A 21329-nucleotide genomic window follows, 5' to 3' on the forward strand; every position below is an offset into this window, starting at 1 on the left:
TAACCGAGGAGCGGTTGAATCTTGTTATCATGGTATCCGTAGAATTCAGAGAAAAAAAGAAATATAGCCGATCTTCGAGGAATTTTGTCATTTTATGTGAGCAAAGAGGTTGAGATCTTCGCGTGCGTAGGTGAGGGGTTGTAATCAAATACCGGAGTGTGCGCACGGAGCTCTTGGGTTGTAATGACAGGGGGCGTGGAGGAGCGCGCATTGAGGGCATATTTGCGCGTGTAATCATCATTTTGGCTTCTAACAACGCGTCTGATTGGATGGAATAACAATTAGATGGGAGGGACCTAAGATAATTACAGGGGACTTAATCATACCTTAATTACGTCCTCAGAATACCGATTTTGCCCATGATTAAGGGCCTATTAACTTCACGACTTAATCACGAAGTTAATTACAGACTTAATTACGACCTCAGAATACCACCCCAGGAATATTTTAACTGCTGTCGTTGTGCATGCGTAAGTGTGCATGTGTGCGTGCGTCTGTATGTGCATGAACGCGTGAAAGTGGACAAGATTTTTTTTTTGTACATTTTTTTTAAGTGTGTATCAAAATGCCAACTACATTTTCTTGGCATGTCTAGCCTACTGTGTGATCGATAGCCTATTTTATTTGGTACATAGTTACGACTTCTGATGCAGTATGAGCTTTTCATGTTACAAGCACAATTCAGCACAACAGCTGGAAATGAAAGAAGTCCACCAGAGTCTTGAAGTCCAGATAACTTACACATCTCTTCTTAATCTATGATTTACAAACCTGAAATTATCGTACATTAAATCTTTGTTGCTTAGTGATGTCTTACGATTAGGTATGTCGAGGATTGGTGGAGCTTCCAGAAAAAGCCAGGCGTGCGCCCGAGCCCTCACTGTGCCTTCGACGTCTGTCAGAACACAAGTATATTTCCCTTCGTCCTCGGGCTCAAGATTGCGCAAAATCAGACCACCGCCCGGTATCTGTATTCATGGCAGGAGATTAATTGTACATCATCTGCAGTTTTTTAGAAAGGCGACGAGACTCCTATACTACGAGACTAACAATAACAAGTTTGACATCAGCTATACAATGCTATCATTATACAAAGGACATAGAAGTATGTTTACAGACCTCAACCTGCTCAAGGACAGACGAATACTAATTGAAAAAGTATGACAGTGAAAGTATAGATACCTCGAAAAGTTTTGAAAATTGTTGTGCGGTAGCTTTATCATTAAAGAAAATATGTGAAGGTAGTAGGCCCATTCTCCATCAGGAGATGAAATCAATATCAAACATCGGAAGAAACTATCTGAAAATACAGCCGATGCGATTTATCATGACACGAGAACACACCAGTGATATATGGATGTTTATCGTGACATTAGGATGCAACAAACATTATTAGAATGTTGTCTAGCAATAAACCTTCTTTTTTTTTTTGCAGACATTTCCTAATGTGCTAGCGGCTGTAAGTCCCTTAGGTAAGTAGAGTTCCATGACATTTGCTCCTGCGACAATTGCTCCCACGAAACATAAAATCTACCCACAAACATAAATCGAACCCTAATTCCAATCCTCACATCAAAGTAACTCTAAAACCCTATCACAATCCTAACCCTAAATCCCAGCCTAACCCTAAGTCCTTGAAGAAAACAAGACTGGAGAAACTGTCGCGGGAGCAAAATGTCGTGTCACCGGTAAACAGAGATGACTATTCTGGCACTTCAAGAGGGCGCTGCCGCTTTTATCACAATTGTATGCTAATCATCCATTCTACGCATGTGATAGAAACCTGGATGAAAAACAAAAGTGCCTATCAGAACAGGTGACAAACACAGAAGCTCCTGAATACAACAAAACCGCTATCGTATCGTAGTGCTATACAAAATAATCCTGTGCATCATTTGTTTTATAAAATGGGTCGAAAACTAACAGCATTTTTCACGTAAATACCTTTGTGGGTCAATACCAGTCAGCTACATGTAGCACTCGCTCAAGAATCGATGTCCGAAGATGTTCGTCCTAAACATTTACGCACGTCGCACTCGGAAATCCCGCACATATAAGTACTGTACGTATAAGACTAAAGGGCTTTTTACACTTGTAAATTTTTGCTTAGCCCCGGACCAACGGTGGGGCTAAGGGGGGGCCTTAGCCCCACCGTTGGTACGGGACTATCCTTAGCCCACTTTCTGTTTACACTCGTTTTTGCCAAAGTGGGCTAGCCCCACCGATAGTACGGTACTATCTGGCCCTGCAAAATAGCAGGGGTTAGCACCGCAATTGCGGTGCTAGCACCGCAATTGCGGTGCCAAGCAAGTGAGTGTAAACAGAACGAAAAAATAATCCTGGGCTAAGCGACGGAGACGAAGTCCGACCCTCACTGACCAATCAGAAACGAGGTAATCAAGTGCTGCCGGTGCGTGCGTGTACTTGTACAGTACACAGCGTAATTATGAATATTCATGTGGTTTGGAAAGTCCGGGGCTAAGAAATACGAGTGTAAAAAGGTCAGTTTTCTCCTTAGCCCCGGACAAGAGATAGTACGGGACTAATTGGCGAGTGTAAAAAGCTGAAAAAATTGGTACGGGACTAACGATAGTCCTGGGTCAGAGAAAGTCCGGGGTTAAGAAACACAAGTGTAAAAAGCCCTTAAGAGTATACGTACGCCACACATGTTATGCACACAAGAAAGGCCGGCCGGCAGCCCGAACTAGAGGTTGTTTACAGGATTGACAGCGCGTGTAGTAGCGCGCGACGCACTTGTAACAACTGATTGAGTGCGCACTGCTAGTGTAAACATTGTTAGTGAGAAATTAATGCACGCACACGTGACTCATTTCAGCGCTTCCAATTGGCTATATTCTTGAACCCATTTTATAATCGCACATAATCTATCTAACGACTTAAGATAACATTACCCTGCTTGTTCTGTTTTTCAAGAATCCATATAGGGGCATTTTAAACCCTGAGCGTTGTGAGAACCTGTTGCCCAGATGGTTTTGCAATTTATTACCCGGAAGACTTTTACCATTGTATGAATCAAAATGAACTCATTGAGTTCAAATTATTCTTACATGGCAAACAGCCACTCGGATTACAGGGGTCTTGGACCCAACTTTATTCAAAAAAAAAAAAAGGAAACAAATTATACAGGTCTAACCTGTATGGCATCAGCATCTCCGATGGGGATTCTTTCGTCATCTTTGAACCACGTGACGTCATACGTTCGATCTTCAGGGCTGCATTCAAACAGATGTTGTTCGCCTTCTTCAGCGAAGGCATCTTCGGGTGCTTGGGCGAAAAAGCCAAGCATGTCGTAAGCTAGAAGGTACAGGAAGGAAGAACCGAACATGCATGTACTCGCTTTTAAATTTTGCAAGTCATTTCTCTGCCTAAGATTTTTTTCCGTGATAGGCTGTTACATTTCTGTAAAAATCATCCTTATTGGATAAGGGGAAGCGCAAGAGTACTTGGATTGAACATTATCACTAATATTGGTTGAATGATGCACACTAATTGGTATGTTTGCAAGGCAATAAAGAAACGTAGGGTTACCGTTGAATTTTATTTCGTATCAATACTTCTACTAGTGGTATTTCTTCACAAGTTGACGTTCCTAAACGATATAAGGACGCAAATCATGAAAATGTAATATCCTTGTTTATCTATCCCCCCCCCAGCAGTATTTCTGATTCATTCCTCCAGGAATGATGTTACATTTTCTACGAAAAAGCATACCTTGATCTATCGCTTCACATTAACGCTTTATAGATTTCAGAAAGGAAACGCAATTTAGGGGGTATCACACTCGATTTCGACATCAAGTTATCCAATCGAATTCCCTCTCTCATGGATACTCAAGTCCACTCGCTGGTACAGCAGACCACCTTCTGCCAACAGGACTACATGTATTTGCAGGGAGGCGTAGCTGCAGTATCTCGGTTCATGTTGCATCCTCCAGTGTCGTCTGCAAAATCTTCTTGAATTTCTCTTTTTCTACTTCTTCTCAGGTATATTCACCAAACTGAACCGCAATCAATAAAGACGTAATAGTTTGATTACCAATGGTGAAATTTCAAGACACATTTTTTTTTTCGTTCCTGCGAGTGAGCACGGCCTAATAAGAATAAAAGTAAACTTACTGATGCTCAGATCAGCTCTGAGACATTCGTTGCCATCCACCAAGGCCACGCATGCATACTGGCCTTCGTGTGTCAATTCGAATGCGGGTATGATGAGGAGGTCGTTGGTTGATTGGACGAAAATGCCCGGAACGCTGCCTAAAGTAGACAATAATTTACATGAAAATTAGTTGCTTTGAATACAATAAGATATTCCCCCAAGATGATGAATCTAAATATGATTGGAATATAACTTAAGTTCTTTGAAACACTGTAATCCATTGTCGTTACTGAAATATGATGGCATTGGATGGGACGGGGATTTTTATTCACTAAACATTGGTAGGCCTCATGCTCTACGTCCACACGCCACATCGATGTTCATCGGACTGAAAATGTCAATTTAGGTAAATGTGTAGAATTGCTAAGAATTATCGAGACATAATGCACAGAGATAGCAAATGTCGAAAGAGATACAGAGGTTAAAATACATTTGTCTTAAATTCCACATTGTCTCGTTTCTGCATGGTGAATTAGTCATTACATTTAAATACATTCATCAGATCAAGCTGGACTCGAAGAAACGCTGGGGATTGCTATGTGAATACATCAGTAAAGCAATCAATAAACCTCGTAAACATGCTATCAAATAATTGAACCGGCAATAGTCTAATTTAGAAAGAAAAAAATGTTTGATTATCTCAGAGAAGAGAAATAGTTGGGCAAATGTGACGTACAAAAGCGGAGAGAGAAAAGAGAATGACAAAAGAAGATAGAAGTTTCATAAAGATTTCATATCGAGAAGAAAAAGGTAAAGAGATAAAAAGTATTTAAGGTAACTGGACGAAATGCAGTAAAATTGTACTACCCAAAGCAAAAAGACAATGACAACCAATTGAAGATAATTTTACGACTTTCAAACCCAGTAAAGAGGAAACTTAAGGAGAACATGATTTCAATTTTTATGACAACATATTAATTGAATTACAACTTGTGATCACCTGATCGTAATCTGCGATCATCTTTGTACCACGCTATTTCGGCGTTAGGGTCGCTCACCACACAGTCCAGCTGGATCAAATCATTTTCAAAGCTCTGCTGACTGACAGGTCGGTCTAGGAACTCCATGTCTACATTGCAACTGCCTCCTGGTTCTTGAACTTGAGCGACTGACGATGGGAATTGTGATGAACATGGACGAAATTTAAAGTCCGTTGGTAGCATACAACGACCAGCCGTTTAAAGCTGTATATGCTATTTGTAGCATTTTCATACAACGATATTTTTCTCAACACTTTTTACGATTGGCTGTTAACCGGGTTCACTGCTTTATAGTAATATTGTGTGAGGGAAAAGGTTTTGCGTCAGCTTATATTTAAGTTCAGGTTCAACTTTATTTCCATTTCCATTGAATAAACAAAGAAAATAATATACAATACATTAACAGAACATATTTTTGACAATTTCAAAGAAAACGTACATGTGATCACGAGTAACAACAATATTGCCTCTTACTTCCACTTTTCTGCGACTCTAAGTCAGGTTATGTTTTCTCCCTCTCTTTGTCATACTATAAAGATATCAGTAACCATGGTACAAGGGGAACAAAGTTGGCTTATACCAGTGTACAATAAAGATTATTGATGACATCCCAGTTTCCCTTACGCACGAGAAGACGGTTTTACTTTTCATAAAACATATAATTTTTCTCTGTCTCTGCTTTATGATTTCTTGGTATAATCATTTGTACACGTAAATGACTGTAGTATTGGTATGTAGTGTATCAACACACATTTTATATTTTTTAAAACAGATATTTCAGACGTATTTCAAAGCGTTGTTCTGATGCTACGCTTCTCATTTCTCTACCTTCTTCGCACGTCAGCTGAATCCCCAGCCAACCTACGGATGGTTCGCAGATTCGCCTCCCGCTCCCGCCCGTTCTCCTATAGCCTGGCTCGCATTCGTGGGTGCAGAGCGTGCCTGCGGTGAACGGAGGCGAACAGGGTCCAGCAATCGCGTGGTCCGGTGTGACAAGTGCCTCGCATTCTGGTTCTGTGTTGACAGAAACGGACAAGAGAAATGGAAACACTGGTTTATTAGACGCAAAGTTGGGTTTAATTGGTTCAATGAGTTAATTGTCACTTTCCCCCTCTTCTTTCATGTGGAATAAAAAATGATAGTAATAATATTATAAAAAAAAACAGTGGTAAAACTCAACAGCTCCTCAATTTTCATTTCCATAAAGTCCATAATGAAACAAGATTGGATTAATTATCATTATTATCAAAATGATTGTCACTTTACAGTGCGTGTAAAAAAAAAGGTAATCCAACTTTGGGCGCTATGACAAATGTCATGCATGACTCAGCATATGAACTTTAATAACAACAATGACAAACTGTACTTTTTCCAAGTTTGAGTGTCACATTCAGGAACAATGAATGTGTCACTGAATGAATGAGATCTGTCACTGAAAGTGGCCAAATTAGGCCAGCTGTACGAATGTAGGTTTGTGGTTAGAGTTTGTGTTTAGGGTTTCTTCTAACATTTTATGGTCCATAACCTTTAACATGGCTACCTGTCCGAAAACTTGGTCAGTCCTAAAAAGGCCAACTCACATAATAAATTTTTCTCTGTTCATATTCAACACATAGCTCGCAGCGACAAACCATGACTTGAATATGAAAACAGAAGAACGGGTAATGGGTTAGTCTTTGTGGGAGTGACCAAATTATCGACAGCGTGGCCATGTTGGAGGTAATGGACCATTAAAGGTGAGAAGAAACCCTAAACACAAACCTGCAGTCATGTAGGGTGACCTCTTGATTTGACAACTTTCATTAAGAGATCTCATCCAGCGAATTATTCATTGTTGCTTCATAATTATGTGACACTCAAACTCGGAAAAAGTGCAATTTGTCATGGTTGTCTTTAAAGTTGATGCGCTCAGTCATGCATGACATTTGTCAATATAATTAGGATTAATGGAAAAAAGAAGAGTTCCCCTTTCCTCACAACTAAAATTTAGCTCTCCATAAATGACAATGATGAAATAGTAGCCCTCCATAGTTGGAATATCTTTTTTGGTATTACAGCACTATAATGGAACTAATGGTGTCCTTGAAATAAGCAGTAACAGGAGGAGATCTGAGCTGAAGTCATACCTTTACAAAGTGAGTCTACGTCGACATCCCAGGCTCCTGACCCAAGACATCGTACCACGTCCACGGTGGCCACCTTGTTCTGTTCGCACTCGATGTCACAGACGCTGCCAGGTCTGACGTCACACCCTTCGGTCACTCGTCCCGACGGGAAGGCTCTGGGACACTCAATCAGTGCGTCTATAAAGTATAAAAATCAAAATATAAGACGCATTTCACACGTGGGCATCAATTTCCCTGCGTCTATTCAACACAAAACTAATAATGAAAAGATTAAACCTACCTTCCAACATGCCACGTTTAAGATGTTCCCAGGTTCAATCTAAGATTCATTTTTGTCATCACTTACAGAATTCAAAAGATAATGGACGACGTGGCTTATTCCAGTGCGCACCAGAATAATAAGTGTATGACATGCCATCGTGTTATTCTAAAAAAATGATGTGCTATAACGTAATATATTATGTACCACAGTCAGCATCATAAACGCTTTCTCAACTTTTGCAATAAAAGATATTAAAGTGAACAAGTTGAGAAATGACAATGTTTTAGCATTTTAACCTCAACCAGCAACATGCCATCTATCGGAAATATCGTTTTGTGGTTACTAAAAAACAACAACAACGAATTCGGCTGAACTAATCACGTTGTCATTCATCATATCTGTACTCAAACAAGGAATCTGGTAAAATATGGCAGAACAGTTGGTTGGTATAACAGCTGAGGAATGATTCAAGACATCTCATTAATTCTGGTTCAATTAGATATTGATAGTTCATGTGTAAAATGCTCATAACGGGCTAGTTTTGATGAACCACTCCATACAGACTCTTTCCCCTGAAAAGTAATAGATATTATTCCCACTTTCTACAACAATTCGTAATTTTTCACTATTGCCAGTCCGCTATTAATCCGATTCTCCTGGCCATTGCATGCTCATGACGTGCTTTCATGAGATTAAAAGATCATGGGGACAGCACTGCTGGTGAATATCCAATCAAGATATCGCCATTGTTATTTCTTAAGACATACCTAGCTGGCAGCCTCCATCTAGTCCCAGGTGGAATCCATCGGCGCATACACACTTGTTGTCTGAGATACCACTAGGTAGGCAGAGGCTACTTGGTGAACACCCGCCATTACCGAGGATACAGTTTGTAAACTCTATAAAATCACATAAATCACTGGTTAGAATTATGAGAACTAACATGTAGAAAGAAGGGACGCATCAGACGCGTTATATGCATTTTATGCGACGTGTGATATCATAATCCAAGACATACATATTGATATACCATCTTAGTTTCTCTTTCATCACTTATAGGACGACACAGTTTTCCCATTTGACTACTATACTATAACGCATAAAGTCGAAGAAGGTATTGCTTTGGTCGAACACGTTTGCCCAACGATGGGATAATTACTTTCTGCTCATTCTTTCGAGTGTATTTATAAACCTTATCACATCACAGCGTATAGAGCTAACGCTAAAACACACACAATATGACCAAGACATTTGAAATTCGAAAGAATTTAAGCGTATCTGGACAATACAATTCATGGAAAATAATCTTCTCTCTATATAGGTATACATTTACTTTCTATATAAAGTATGCTGGTATGTGACAAAGTAGGTATAGTAATTTGTTATGCTTTCGTCATTTACATATTCAAGGCACAATGGTTACACTGTAATACAGTTGCCAACTATCATATTGTGGTAAGAATGCTTCTGTGATACAACAGGACTACGATGAAAGGTTAATAAGGGAAGGGAAATTGCTTTACCGTTTTCCGGGTTGCTTGTGACAGCAAATAGGCCATTTGGTCTGATGTAGTCGCTGGGTCCTATGGTACGGTTGTTTCTACCGGTTGCTTTTTCTGCCCTCAGAATGCTCTGTTCTGTCCAATCCGCCCAGTAGATGAAGTCGCCAACGACAACCACACCGAAGCCATGCACGTCTCGACCGAAGTCGACAAGCTGACGACGACTTCGTCCGTTGAAGTCTGCAGTTTCCATCTTGTCGAGACCGGCGTCGACCCAGAAGAGGCGTTCAGCTATAGGGAACACGGATGCATTCAGTCACACTATCGTGAACAATTTGACAACTATATTTTTAAGGTAGACCAAAGGTGGACTTAAACAACTGATATGTATCCATTCAATGAATTTAAGCTTATCTTTATTTCTGATTATTTGTTGATTTCATATAAAATTGCATTACAGCACCGACTTGACGCAAGCAATGCAATATGTACTCAAATAATGATAAATAATAAATGATAAATAATAAATGTCAATTATAGATATCAAGTAACAAATACGTCATGAAATTCTGAAATGGCAAGAAGCATTTTTCTCAGAAGAGAGGAAATATTCGGACCCCCTCCCCCTGTACATCAACTCAATGTGTTCAGCTCATGTTTCAACATTTCAACATTTGCATGTTGATTTTACGCCACGCTATGGAAACAATGTATCACTCTCAGCATTGTCAGTTTCACCATATTATGTCAGTTTAGGCAGATTATATATCGTAAAAGCGGCTGAAATCAATTCAATTGAACAAAGTTTTAATTTACCTCATCACACATCACGCTGAACTTGAAATAAACTGTAGTAACTCAGATCTGAAAGTCGTATGTTCAATTTTTGTCAAATAAAGAGATGATTATTAATTTCAAATCAATGTTTTGGGGCAGTCAAGTTAATTCATGTCCAAAATTATTATGAATTTAATATTCTAGAGTAGTCTACAATATACTAAAAACTTATTGGGAGTTGCTGAGACATTTTGGTGGCAGTATTGTTGCTTAAGACTGATACTTAATGAGGTAATCCCTCTTGCAGTTCCATTAAGCTGTACTGGGATGAACTACACATGTGTTGTGGGAAGGTGTCATGGCATTGTTTCTCTTATTTACAATAACAGATTTCAATTTATCATAAAAGTTGCTCGTGTTTTTCTGGTTATGTTGGTGTTTTGGTTGTTTAGTTCTGCTAAGTTACTGTATGAAGTCATGTCCAGTCCAGTCACACTTTGGCTCACCTTGATAGTCGATAGCCAGGCCGTTGGGCCAGCGGAGACCACCCGAGATTATCACCCTCCGCGAGGAGCCATCCATGTAGGCGCGTTCGATGGACGGATTGGACCCCCAGTCAGTCCAAAACATAGTTCTACAAAGAATAGAACAAAGACAGCAAACCAATCGGGAATAAAACAATACTCCATAAATGAAATTGGTACTAGTACACACTCCTAAACCACGAGTCAGAAGTTAAAGGGATTGTATAGTATTGGAGGAGATGAGAATTGGGATTTTAACTCTTTGTGAGATACCAAGAAGCCACTTATGAAATAGTACAGAGCATACCAATTTAAGAGGAATTCAAAGCTTATCACATGAAAATCGATTTTGGAATCACTAAGACATCCAAAAACAAAGTAAAACAAGGCGATCCCGCTTTTTTTATTAGGAATGCTCTTGTTTTCGGATATCTCAGCCATTTTAAAACCGATTTTCATCAAATAAACTTTGAATCCCTCTTGGAATTGCATGTTCTCTCATATTATTTCATGAAAGATTTCTCATTATCTGACAGAAAATATTAGAAACAAACCGGAAGTTAGGTCACAACCAAAAGTATACGCTCCCTTTCAAAGAAAAGAAAAGAATAACGAACATGTTTTATACTGTATAGTCAAGCGTTTGGAGGTATGTGTATGGGCAAGAAGGGGGAGGTGGAAACGCCTGTCTTTAGTTTCAAGCGCAGGATCTACTAGCATACATTACACGCATAATAGTGTGAAACTATACCCAAAGGACACATGACGTTTACCATTTTAAGGACTTATCTGATATGAATTAGACATTTTAAATGAAATATTTGCCCCCATTTCTTTGTCAATAGTAGATAGCTCTTGAGTGATGTGACTTTCAATTTTCTTGTCTCTACTGAATACAGACTCCGGCAAAATCATATTTGTTTCAAAGACATTTCGTCTCTGAATATACTGTTATCAATCTGATAAAATACTCGCAAATTTAAAGGGGCCTTGTATATTCCAGTTGCAAAGTGTCTAAGATATTATCCTTGTCCTGTTTACACATTCCATGCTGACACAAACAGATACCAAAATTGGCTAATGTATACCTACCCTTTTGCAGGATGAAGCACAAGCGCTCTAGGCTTTCCCAAGCCGCGTATTAATGTTTTGTGATCTGAACCATCCAAACGGGACACTGAAAGAGTCTGCAACTCAAAGTCGGTCCAGTACAGTAGTCTGGAGCTAGAGTCTACAGCAATCCCATCAGGATCTGGATGTGAAATGTGACACATCAGAAAATGGTTTTACACTTTTAAAGGAATCATTTAAGAATTATGTATAACTGCACATAACATAACGAAGTGTTTCTTATACGCAACACAGCGGTTGATTTTCTTTCCTCCTGAATTTTCGGATATTTTTTTAAAGCCATATTAGGTTTATATAAGCCTACCTAAATGCGACAAAAGAAACTTCAAGATCTATGTACATTATACACAACTTCAGGAAATCACAAAATTTACCAGTATTGCACGTAGATGATCCATTTAAACTGAATAACGGTTATAACAATAGATAATAGATGATTTTACTTTTAAGGAATGAGTTAGATGAAAAAAAAACATGCGTCAGCTCGAGCTGTATTTATAAATTCTCGAAGAATATTGACAGAGAAAAATCAAAGCTCTAAACAAGAGAGGGGAGGAGGAAAAAAAGACAAATGGAAATGGAAGTTGTGTGGAAGGAAATAGTTCACAAACACTCACGTTGCACTTCGGCGGATAGAATGACTTCCTGGCGCTGACCGTCCAATGAGCCACGGCTTATTGTCTTGGCAGCCACATCGGTCCAATACACCAGTCTGTCTACCGGGTCAAAGGTCACAGCTATTGGATTCTGGATTGAGGTCAGCCTCAAAGCTTCTGGTTCAAAATTCGGGTCGGACATATCGACTTGGAAAATAGCCCGTCGATACGAGTCCGTAATCAAGAAGAAGTTATCCTCAGGCATGTCGGCGATATCTACAGCAAGAGGAGCAAATGAATATAATGTGACTGTCCATTAAAACATACATACTTAGGCAGGCCTTATATAATACTAAACAGCTACATCCAATACTATGCAGGGCTCAACACTGCTTTGTCTGGTGGAGCTTTCGGACCACTAAATATTTTGATCTGATATTTTAGTGACCCGAAATTAAGGCAAAAGTAACAGTTCGTTTTGAATCTTAATTGCTCGATCGGGCTACCAAAAAGATAAATTTGGTGGCCCGACACCAAGTTTTAGAGGCCCCGCGAGCACACACACGCAAACGCACACACACACACACACACACACACACATGATACATACGTCTAATCAATCATATTTAGTTCGCAGTTATCTTACGCCGGACAGAACAACACTCTCAAACAAACGGCTCTACCCCGAGGCGCACCTGATAAACATGACTTCCCATTGACGTCTAGGTGGTAGCCCAGTGAACACTTGCACACGTAGCCTTTGCTGCTCGATGGCGAGTTAAGACAAAGCTGATCACATCCTCCATTTCTGAAGCGACATGGATCTGTTTAACGGGGGAAATTACGAAGCAAAAACATTGTGATTATAATTGTCATCCATTCATGGCAAATCGTGGATGTTTTCACAGAGGTCATTAGCTGGATATTCATTTGATTATCTATAATTTGTATCATGAATGAAATCATTATCGTCACATTTGTAACCATCAATCATTTCATGTATTATCATTGCATAATGTTTTGTAGTTATTACGTCAATGCTACATAATATAATTATTTTGTTTCAATTTCTGAATGGTAGGCCTACATTGTATTATGAGGACTAGTAGACATATACCTTCCTAGAATTTTATTGACAATCAGGTAAAAAAAAAATACATCGACAACCAACTAGGAAGCACGGTGGCCGAATCAGATAAATATTCAAATAGCATAGACCTAAACCTAATCACCTGACACTCTGTGCTATCTAGTGTCAGGTAATAATCACCGTGTCGGACGGTCATAATACATCACGATGTAAGTGAAAAACGTATACGCACATACACTGCAAAAAGTCCGGTGTTAAATAGTGAACACCGAGCTGGTGTTAAATTTTCGGTGCTCATTTATGGTGTTAAATTAACACCCCCGGGTGTCATTTCCAAATTTTAAACTGTTTTTTGAAGAGTTTCTTAGTAACTGCACTTCTTGTTGATTTTTAATTTAAACAAGACGATCAAGAATTTTACATTAAAATACTAGATTTTTGAAAAAATGTGAAAATAAATTTACACCAAAGTAACACCAGCTGGTGTGGTCTCTTATTGAAGCTGAACGGGTGTTAAACCATTGGTATTAACACCAACAAATATCAAATCAACACCATGTGGTGTCATTTTTGAATTAACACCAGTACAGTGTCAAAATAACACCAGGTACAGTGTCAAATTAACACCACGAAGTGTCAGGTGAACACTTTTCAACACCATCACAGTGCATTTTTTAACACCTGTGGGTGTGGTCCTTTATTGAAGTTTGATCGGTGTTACATTTAACACCCGTGGTGTTAAATCTAACACCGATGTTTTTACAGTGTAGTATCACGATTTCAGGAGTCAAAGCGTTAAACGCCTTTGTGAGTGAAAGGCTGCTAGACGAAGTTATCAAACTTGCAATATGATCAAACTTACGTTGTATCATCTTTTGCCTCGAATTAGCGTACATGGTTATACCGAAGACCGCCTCGTCTCGTTTGAGGTAATTCTGTACCGTTTCTCCTGTTTCGCGGTTAGCTGCATATATTCCGTTACCTCTCCCTAGCTCCGTCCACAGAACGAAGTCCTGGAATTCGAACAACATGAATCGGAAACACTGCAATCTTGATCAATACAACATTACTCATCACTGCGGTAATGTTTATCATGCCATCAAGGTATTACATAAGAAATTACAGGCATAAAAAAGTAAATGTGACCGCAAGACAGTCGATAACATTTTGCATTATCTATAGTTTAAATTTGAATCATTATCCTTACGCATCTATGCATCGATCTATGAACAAATCAATAAAATAATGATGCCTTTGAACTAGAGTATTTGGCAATTATCAGATGATATCTCACGGAAACTAACGGCTAATCAATCCACTCACCGTATACACCAAGTATCAGGAAACTATTATTTCACAGATCGATGAACTATATGTTCATCGATCGGGAATGTTTCTTCATAATGAATAATAACATAATATTATTATTACTATTATTATTTTGCAAACAGATACAATTAATCTTTCTGACTTTGTCTACGTTTCTGACTATGAAAACTTCAAACATCCCACTCATGAAGAACAAGACAATATCAGTGTATGGTTTTAAAGGCATGATTTACTATTTACAATTGAAACAAAAACCCAGCATTAGTGCTTTAAAATTGTTCTAAAATGTGAGTTAGGGATAGAAACAACCACAGTACAAATTAGAATCTGTATAATCAATGTATAGCATCGTTATATACACAAAATGTGAACAATAGTTATGATAAAAATGTTTCCAGAGTAAACCGTCTAAAGGTATGGTTTCTTGAGAAAAATACTGGTATCTCCATAATATTTTAGGCTTTTCGTTATTGCGAAAATTTTGTATGGTAGGATGTTTTGTGACACAACACCCCTACACGTATGCATCAAAAGTGATATCTTGAACATTTTTAAAACCAGTGCTCCCAGAGGTAAACAGGACCTTTAATAGTCAATAGTAACAGTATGTTGAGGTAGAAATACTAGTAGTATAGTAGAAGCAGTAGCAGTAGTAGTAGTAGTAGGCCTATTATATAAAAGAAATAGCAGCAGCAGCAGCAGTTGTAGTAATAGAAGTAGTAGCAGGGGTAGTAGTAGTAGTAGTAGTACAAAGTAGTAGTAGTAGTAGTAGTAGTAGAAGTAGTAGTAATAGTACAAAGTAGTAGTAGTAGTGGAAGTGGCGGTGTTCAGAAGTATAGTAGCAGTATAGTACACGGCAGTACTAGCAGTTATGGTTCGGTGAAGCATATACCAATAGAATACATGTAGTAATCATTAACGTTCATAACCAGCGCAACCGGCTTGATTGGGGATTTTGTTAGAGAAGTGGCATCGAAAAATGTGAAAACTTTCTTGTTAAAACGCTTGATATACAAGATAGAATATCATCATATTACACACACGCCGAAATAGCAATACATAAAAGCTTCCTTGAATATGTAAACACATAAATTATTCAAATTAGACTTATCATTGTGATATATCATATCCGACATTCAAATGAATGGGAAGGAAAATAGAGCGAACCGACGAGTAACGATGTTCAAAGATGAGGAAATTACTATGGCAGATAATAACCAAAATGGTAACAGTAATCACCTTATACAATGCGATGTCAAAGAAGATGGCTCCCGGTTTCCTGAGAATTTGTCTTCGGTTGTTTCCATTGTAGTCCATACTACTGATTGTACCCATTAGCAGATCTCCGTAGTACAATCTAACAATCAAACAAAATAACGTCTTTATTTGACGATGTCCTAGAGTCTCATGAATAATAAAAAAGAAGTATTCACATGTTTTACGACATATATGGAAATAGCAAAATCTCGTCAATACCGAAAATTTGTTTTAGTTCCTACATTATACCCTTGATATAATTCATGTTGTCAGTAACAGGCTGAGAGAATGCATACTTCTCATTAGACAAAAATAGGAATTTCTGAATCCTCTTTTAATGTCTTCGTATCATTATTATAACAATCTCGGCACCATTGTTGTAGCCTTCCTATCCAATGACGGCGCGCGGATTTAGCCCAGACTTTAAAATTCATTACTTTTTATCAGGGTTTCCAGATCTTTTCAAACTTCACTTAATTATATTCTCTTTTTCTTTCTGCAGTCACTGAATGCATATGATTTAGGGGTTGAAATATTCTTTTTGTACCTTTGCTTGTCGTAGTCGATGGCGAGTCCACCTGGCCTGAACAGCGGAAGACCGATGAGAGAAGAAAGCAGGACAACTCGACCTGACCCATCAAGACCGGCTCGCTCAATCTGTGCCGGAGGGCCGAACTCTGTCCAGAACATCAGTCTGTTATGGAAATATGTCATATGCAGAGACACAATCAGGTGCACGTACTTCACTTAAAGTACTTCAAGTTACGATTCATTATGTAAGTATGTACATCTAGGTCTGATATGTCTTGATTATATTGATACTGACAGTAAAACATTAATACCTTTATTTATACGACTTGCTATAGATTGATACAAAAATGATAACTAATAGGCATGCATGTCAAAATGGTAATGAAACCTATCAATGAATCAGTAAATATATTTGGCAGTCTGTAAACAACACGAATACCTCAGTTAACTTTACTTAAAAAATAAAGAAAAAAATTGAAGTTTTAGAAATATAAAAGTGACTGTTCTCATAACTCACTTTCTCTCTGGATCGATAGCGATACTCCGCGGCTTGGTCACATCGTCTTGGAGCAGAGTTGTCCTGTGTGATCCGTCGTACTTGGAGACTTCGATTGTACCACGGGGGTTGTCTGTCCAATACACGTGTTTGGTCGACCAATCAACTGCCACACCTAATTGGTTTCCAATACACAAGGAGAATAGATCAACAGCTTAAGACTCTACGCTCACAACAAATTTTTGCGACGGAACGAAATCGACTGACAGCAGCAAGGCTTATATTTTAAGAGATAGTAGATGGAAATCGTGTCAATAAGCAATAACATGATAAAGCAAACGTAATAACCAATCAGAAATAACATCGTCAAATAATTCTCACACACAATTTAGTTGATTGCTGTAGATGCAATATATAATACTGACTAGGCGTGAAGTTCAAGCCGAACGTGATGATAAAGACATTAACAATTAGTCTAAGAATCGGACACTCACCAAGAGAACATAATAGAATAATTGTCACACAAAGAGATGCTTTGCAAACCTTGCATATAGGCTGTCATAGGGCTGGAATGATAAACCAGTGTATGAACAGAGTACAAAATAATAACTATAAAACAATGCTTCAATATACTATGGACTGGAGCACTTACCCTTCACGCGTTATCAGGGTTGTGAAGCGGGAACTGCTACACCAAAGTGACTAACGGTTCATAATGAATGATCGTGACGAGCAAAATACACTTTAAGCACCAAATGTATCGTTCTTCCAGAAATTCCGCGTTCAGCTGAACATACCTTCGACTGACTTAATTCCACCAGTAATAGCTCTCACTGGAGCACCCTGTCGCAAAGTTCCTTTAGATAGGCCCTTGCTTCTAACATCACTGAAGAACACGAAGCCCTCTTCCAAATCCACTGCCATGGCAACAACGTGCTGCTGCCCACTGAGAAAGCAGGACACGTTGAAGTTGGTGCCAGAACCGATTCTCACATTGGGGAAGTTGACAGGATAGCGACACAGCTTCGTTTGAGATGCCACAAAGAGTTGTGGCGGGTCGATGGTGCCCTCTACATTAAGAAATCACAACAAAAAAGTTTAGATTTTAAATCATTAACCTGGCATTTGAATTCCTTTGAGTCACCTCTCCTATTCTGTTTTCTTCAGAGTCGTATATATGCGCTATTATAATTTATAAGAACCTTTCTCTTTCCATTCCTTTTTCTAGGATCACAGTGTGTGTATCCATTTCCTCCAAGCAGGTTTTTCTCTCTTTTCAAAAAAAAATAATAATCTAGCAAAAATACTTCTGTGAAGAATCGTTGTCATTGGCAACTAATATGCCGGCTTATATTATACACTTGTTTCAATCTCCAGATCCCATCTAGCTCTGTGTTTATAAGGTTTATCAATATCTCATCTGCTTGATTGTCAATATGGGAATACACCTGTTTCAACGACAAAGACAGTGTCAGTATACCCGTAGATGCAGTTGATATATGGTTTTCGGCAAATGCAGTGTAACTCTCTTCGGCAACTGCCATGGCATACCTGGCAACGTTAGGGTTTTAACAATGGCATGACCATCTAAAGAAATAAATCATTACCGAAGAGGCTTCCCTGGATAAAGAAGACCATAATTATTATCATTATTGCCATCATTATTTATTACCTTTATCGATATAATTATTTGTATTACTACCCCTCCTGTATACCCTACACAAATTCAAATAAGAAATGTTTCAACTTTTTTCCTTTGAACAGCAAAACGACTGATGAATAAATATTCATGCTAAGATATATGTGCTGAAGATGAAAAGATTGAAAGTGTATATACCTTGAATGTGTCACGGACCGATCAAATGAAGAATGGATTTTATCCACATTCCACTTTTACACTTATTCTACATCATTTTATCCTTTTATTATCGTGTCATGTAATGATCATGAATTTATTATGATGTACTTATATTTCACGATGATATGTTCAACTGAAAAGTGGAGGGTGTCACCCACCTACCACTTTTGCTATGCATTCCTATGTGCCCTCGCTACCGGAGATACATTTGCAATATAATCAAACTTATACGTTGTACAATCTTTTGCCTCGAATCAGCTACATGGTGATACCGTAGACCATCTAGTTTATAGTGTTATTTATGGTAAGCGTAATATTTGAGTGTACAAGTTGCATCAATTAGAGTCACAAACATAATTATGTAACCGTACATCAAAAAACCGACATAAAGTCGCATGCACTAATTATGTATTAAGACTCAAAATAAGTGAAATGGGTCAACACAGCCAATCTTGAGTTTTTCATATTTTCTGAAAGAACAAGTCTTCTATTTCATATTAAAGGTTGGGATCATAAAACGAACAGGAAGTTGTGCTTTAAGCAGTTTTTCTCGAACATTTTTGATGGAATGGTGTGATTAGACGTTTCTCATAGAGTCCTCTTTTCATTTTTAAAAAAGACCTGTCCATACTCTTTACTTTCAACTCCTATACCTTTGGAAAACATGTTGCTCCTGCGTTGAAAGTTGGCATTAATCATCTTGCAGAATGTGTTGATAAAGCATATTCAATTTCAGCTTAATCTGATAATCCCTTCATTGCTGTTGCTCTGCTGGGTAACATCTTGTTTTTTCTTCCTTTCATCGCACAGCTAGCACGGCTTGGTAAAGATTAAGCGCTTAAATAGACCCTGTACTTCAGAGCCTCTTTTCTCAGTTCACACTTTCCAGGGTGTGTGCTTTCTTTCCAGTATTGGGATAGGTTAGGAGAATCCATTTGAATTGAGTAATATATCACTTAAAACCTAAAGTCTGTTCTTTCAGAATATGCTCTAAACTACAAAATTCATGACTTGCGACTTTTGTTGGTTTTGTGATGCAGGGTCACATATGCCCATGAAAAATGTTCCTGCAAAGGATAAAGACCACTAGCTGTGATCGAGTCACCTTTACCTATGTTTACGAATCATCGTCATCAAAAGAATCACTAACACAAATATCACTATCGGCATCATATTTCATGACTTCTCCTCGTTTACTTTTCTTTTTCTGTTTTGCTTTCCTGGCTAGAACTCGCCCTTACCCTTCGCGCACGTGTGTCCGTCCGCTGAGAGTAGACGTCCGTTCTCACATAGACAGCTGTATCCATTAGGTCCGCCTCCAACGCACATGAAACCACATGGATTACTACTACATGGGGCTACGGGATAGGAAAGGAAACGGTACGTGTTCAAGATAATCTTTGATTGTATTACTAAGCACATCAGGTAAATTTAGCACTGCTTCTCCATCTTTCTTGGTTTCATTCCACTGTCGCTTTCAAGTTGGCAATAGAAATATTGGTTGTTGGATGTTTTCATTCATCTTTAATGTTTAGTCTACGTTACGAGAGAATGTATTATCGTTAGAAGGTGACACACCATAAACACTATCGTAGGATGTAAATTATGCTTCTTTGACACATTATGCTATCATTTATGGCAGTTATTGATATTCTTTCAGGAGATGAAAATAGTGTGTACAGCCAAATGTATGACCAACTTACAGTACTGGGGAGGTTGTACATCCGGGTCATAGATTGCGACTCCGTAGGGCGTGGCTTCGAGGTTGATTGTAACAAGGTTATTACCGGTGTTCTTATTTATGATGTACAAGGAGTTTCGAGCTTTTCCGGTCACATAGATGTAATCCTGCGTTGGAAAAAAAATAAATGAAAGAATTTTATCATGGTGGTAGTTCAGTATTCTTCTCAAACATGTACTAACAATAGTTCATGAGAGCAACGATGCCACATTAGGGCACCATGAAATATCCTGAATTCTATGTATGTTCGTGTGATACTAATTGTCATTATGAATGAAGGAAAGATTTTTACCCATGTTTTTCTCTTAAGTATGTGATGGAAATGTCTTCGTGGCCAGGGAGAATGGAAATAGTCTCCGCAAATCGAACATGTTGGATTCTCGCGCCACTCCCCGGAGTTCTAGGAGACGTCCCGGAGAAGTCGCAGGGACGTCTCCGCAACCAGCGAGGCTCGAGTTGCCACCAGGTCGTCATCTAGTCTCCATACCAATGAAATACCGACTTTACCAAACGCTTGTTTTTGTATACGGCAAAATTCAAATTGATAGCCCATGAATGCCAATGTTATACATTTGTTATACCATTGCTGTTAGTAACGTGCATGTATATTCTTCAATCGCAATATGTCTCCTTTATTCATGTCTTTATTTCTCTCTGAAGGACAGGCTTCTACCGTTGGTGGAGAGCGCCCTTTTACGCATGGGTGTTGTCAGTGTATAGGTCTGGCTTATTACCTCAAACAAGGCGACGCCATGGAAGCGATTGTCTCCATTCGTCTCGAGCAGTCGTCGGCGGTTCTGTCCATCGAAGTCACACACTTCCACGCGGTTATTAGACGGGTCAGCATCAACCCAGTAGACGCTGTGTGAAGGTGACGTTCAGGGTAAGATGGTTTTAAATACATGAACTTCCATTCTATTTGTAATGGTTGATAGAGATGATACTTTTTAATA

The 21329-nt window shown here is 38.7% G+C and overlaps 1 protein-coding gene across 1 annotated transcript in view; it reads right to left on the bottom strand.

Annotated features, from left to right (window-relative positions):
* Window positions 1-21329, bottom strand: part of LOC139744580 (uncharacterized) — a 48295-nt gene that overhangs the window by 12622 nt on the left and 14344 nt on the right. Inside the window, exons 8-27 of the mRNA XM_071655014.1 lie at window positions 21111-21237; window positions 20339-20483; window positions 19877-19993; window positions 17575-17847; window positions 16799-16952; window positions 16298-16444; window positions 15733-15850; window positions 14027-14177; window positions 12770-12898; window positions 12096-12350; window positions 11440-11599; window positions 10330-10457; window positions 9068-9337; window positions 8312-8443; window positions 7283-7459; window positions 5985-6170; window positions 5117-5284; window positions 4137-4274; window positions 3155-3315; window positions 818-968 (exon numbers count right to left, since the gene is read on the bottom strand). Of these exons, the coding sequence (XP_071511115.1) occupies window positions 818-968; window positions 3155-3315; window positions 4137-4274; window positions 5117-5284; window positions 5985-6170; window positions 7283-7459; window positions 8312-8443; window positions 9068-9337; window positions 10330-10457; window positions 11440-11599; window positions 12096-12350; window positions 12770-12898; window positions 14027-14177; window positions 15733-15850; window positions 16298-16444; window positions 16799-16952; window positions 17575-17847; window positions 19877-19993; window positions 20339-20483; window positions 21111-21237 (3287 nt within the window). The remainder of the gene's footprint in view (window positions 1-817; window positions 969-3154; window positions 3316-4136; window positions 4275-5116; window positions 5285-5984; window positions 6171-7282; window positions 7460-8311; window positions 8444-9067; window positions 9338-10329; window positions 10458-11439; window positions 11600-12095; window positions 12351-12769; window positions 12899-14026; window positions 14178-15732; window positions 15851-16297; window positions 16445-16798; window positions 16953-17574; window positions 17848-19876; window positions 19994-20338; window positions 20484-21110; window positions 21238-21329) is intronic.

This window comes from Diadema antillarum, unplaced genomic scaffold (assembly GCF_040938485.1).
Source record: "Diadema antillarum isolate AM-2024a unplaced genomic scaffold, OU_Dant_1.0 seq00001189_RagTag, whole genome shotgun sequence".
NCBI classification, from domain to species: domain Eukaryota; kingdom Metazoa; phylum Echinodermata; class Echinoidea; order Diadematoida; family Diadematidae; genus Diadema; species Diadema antillarum.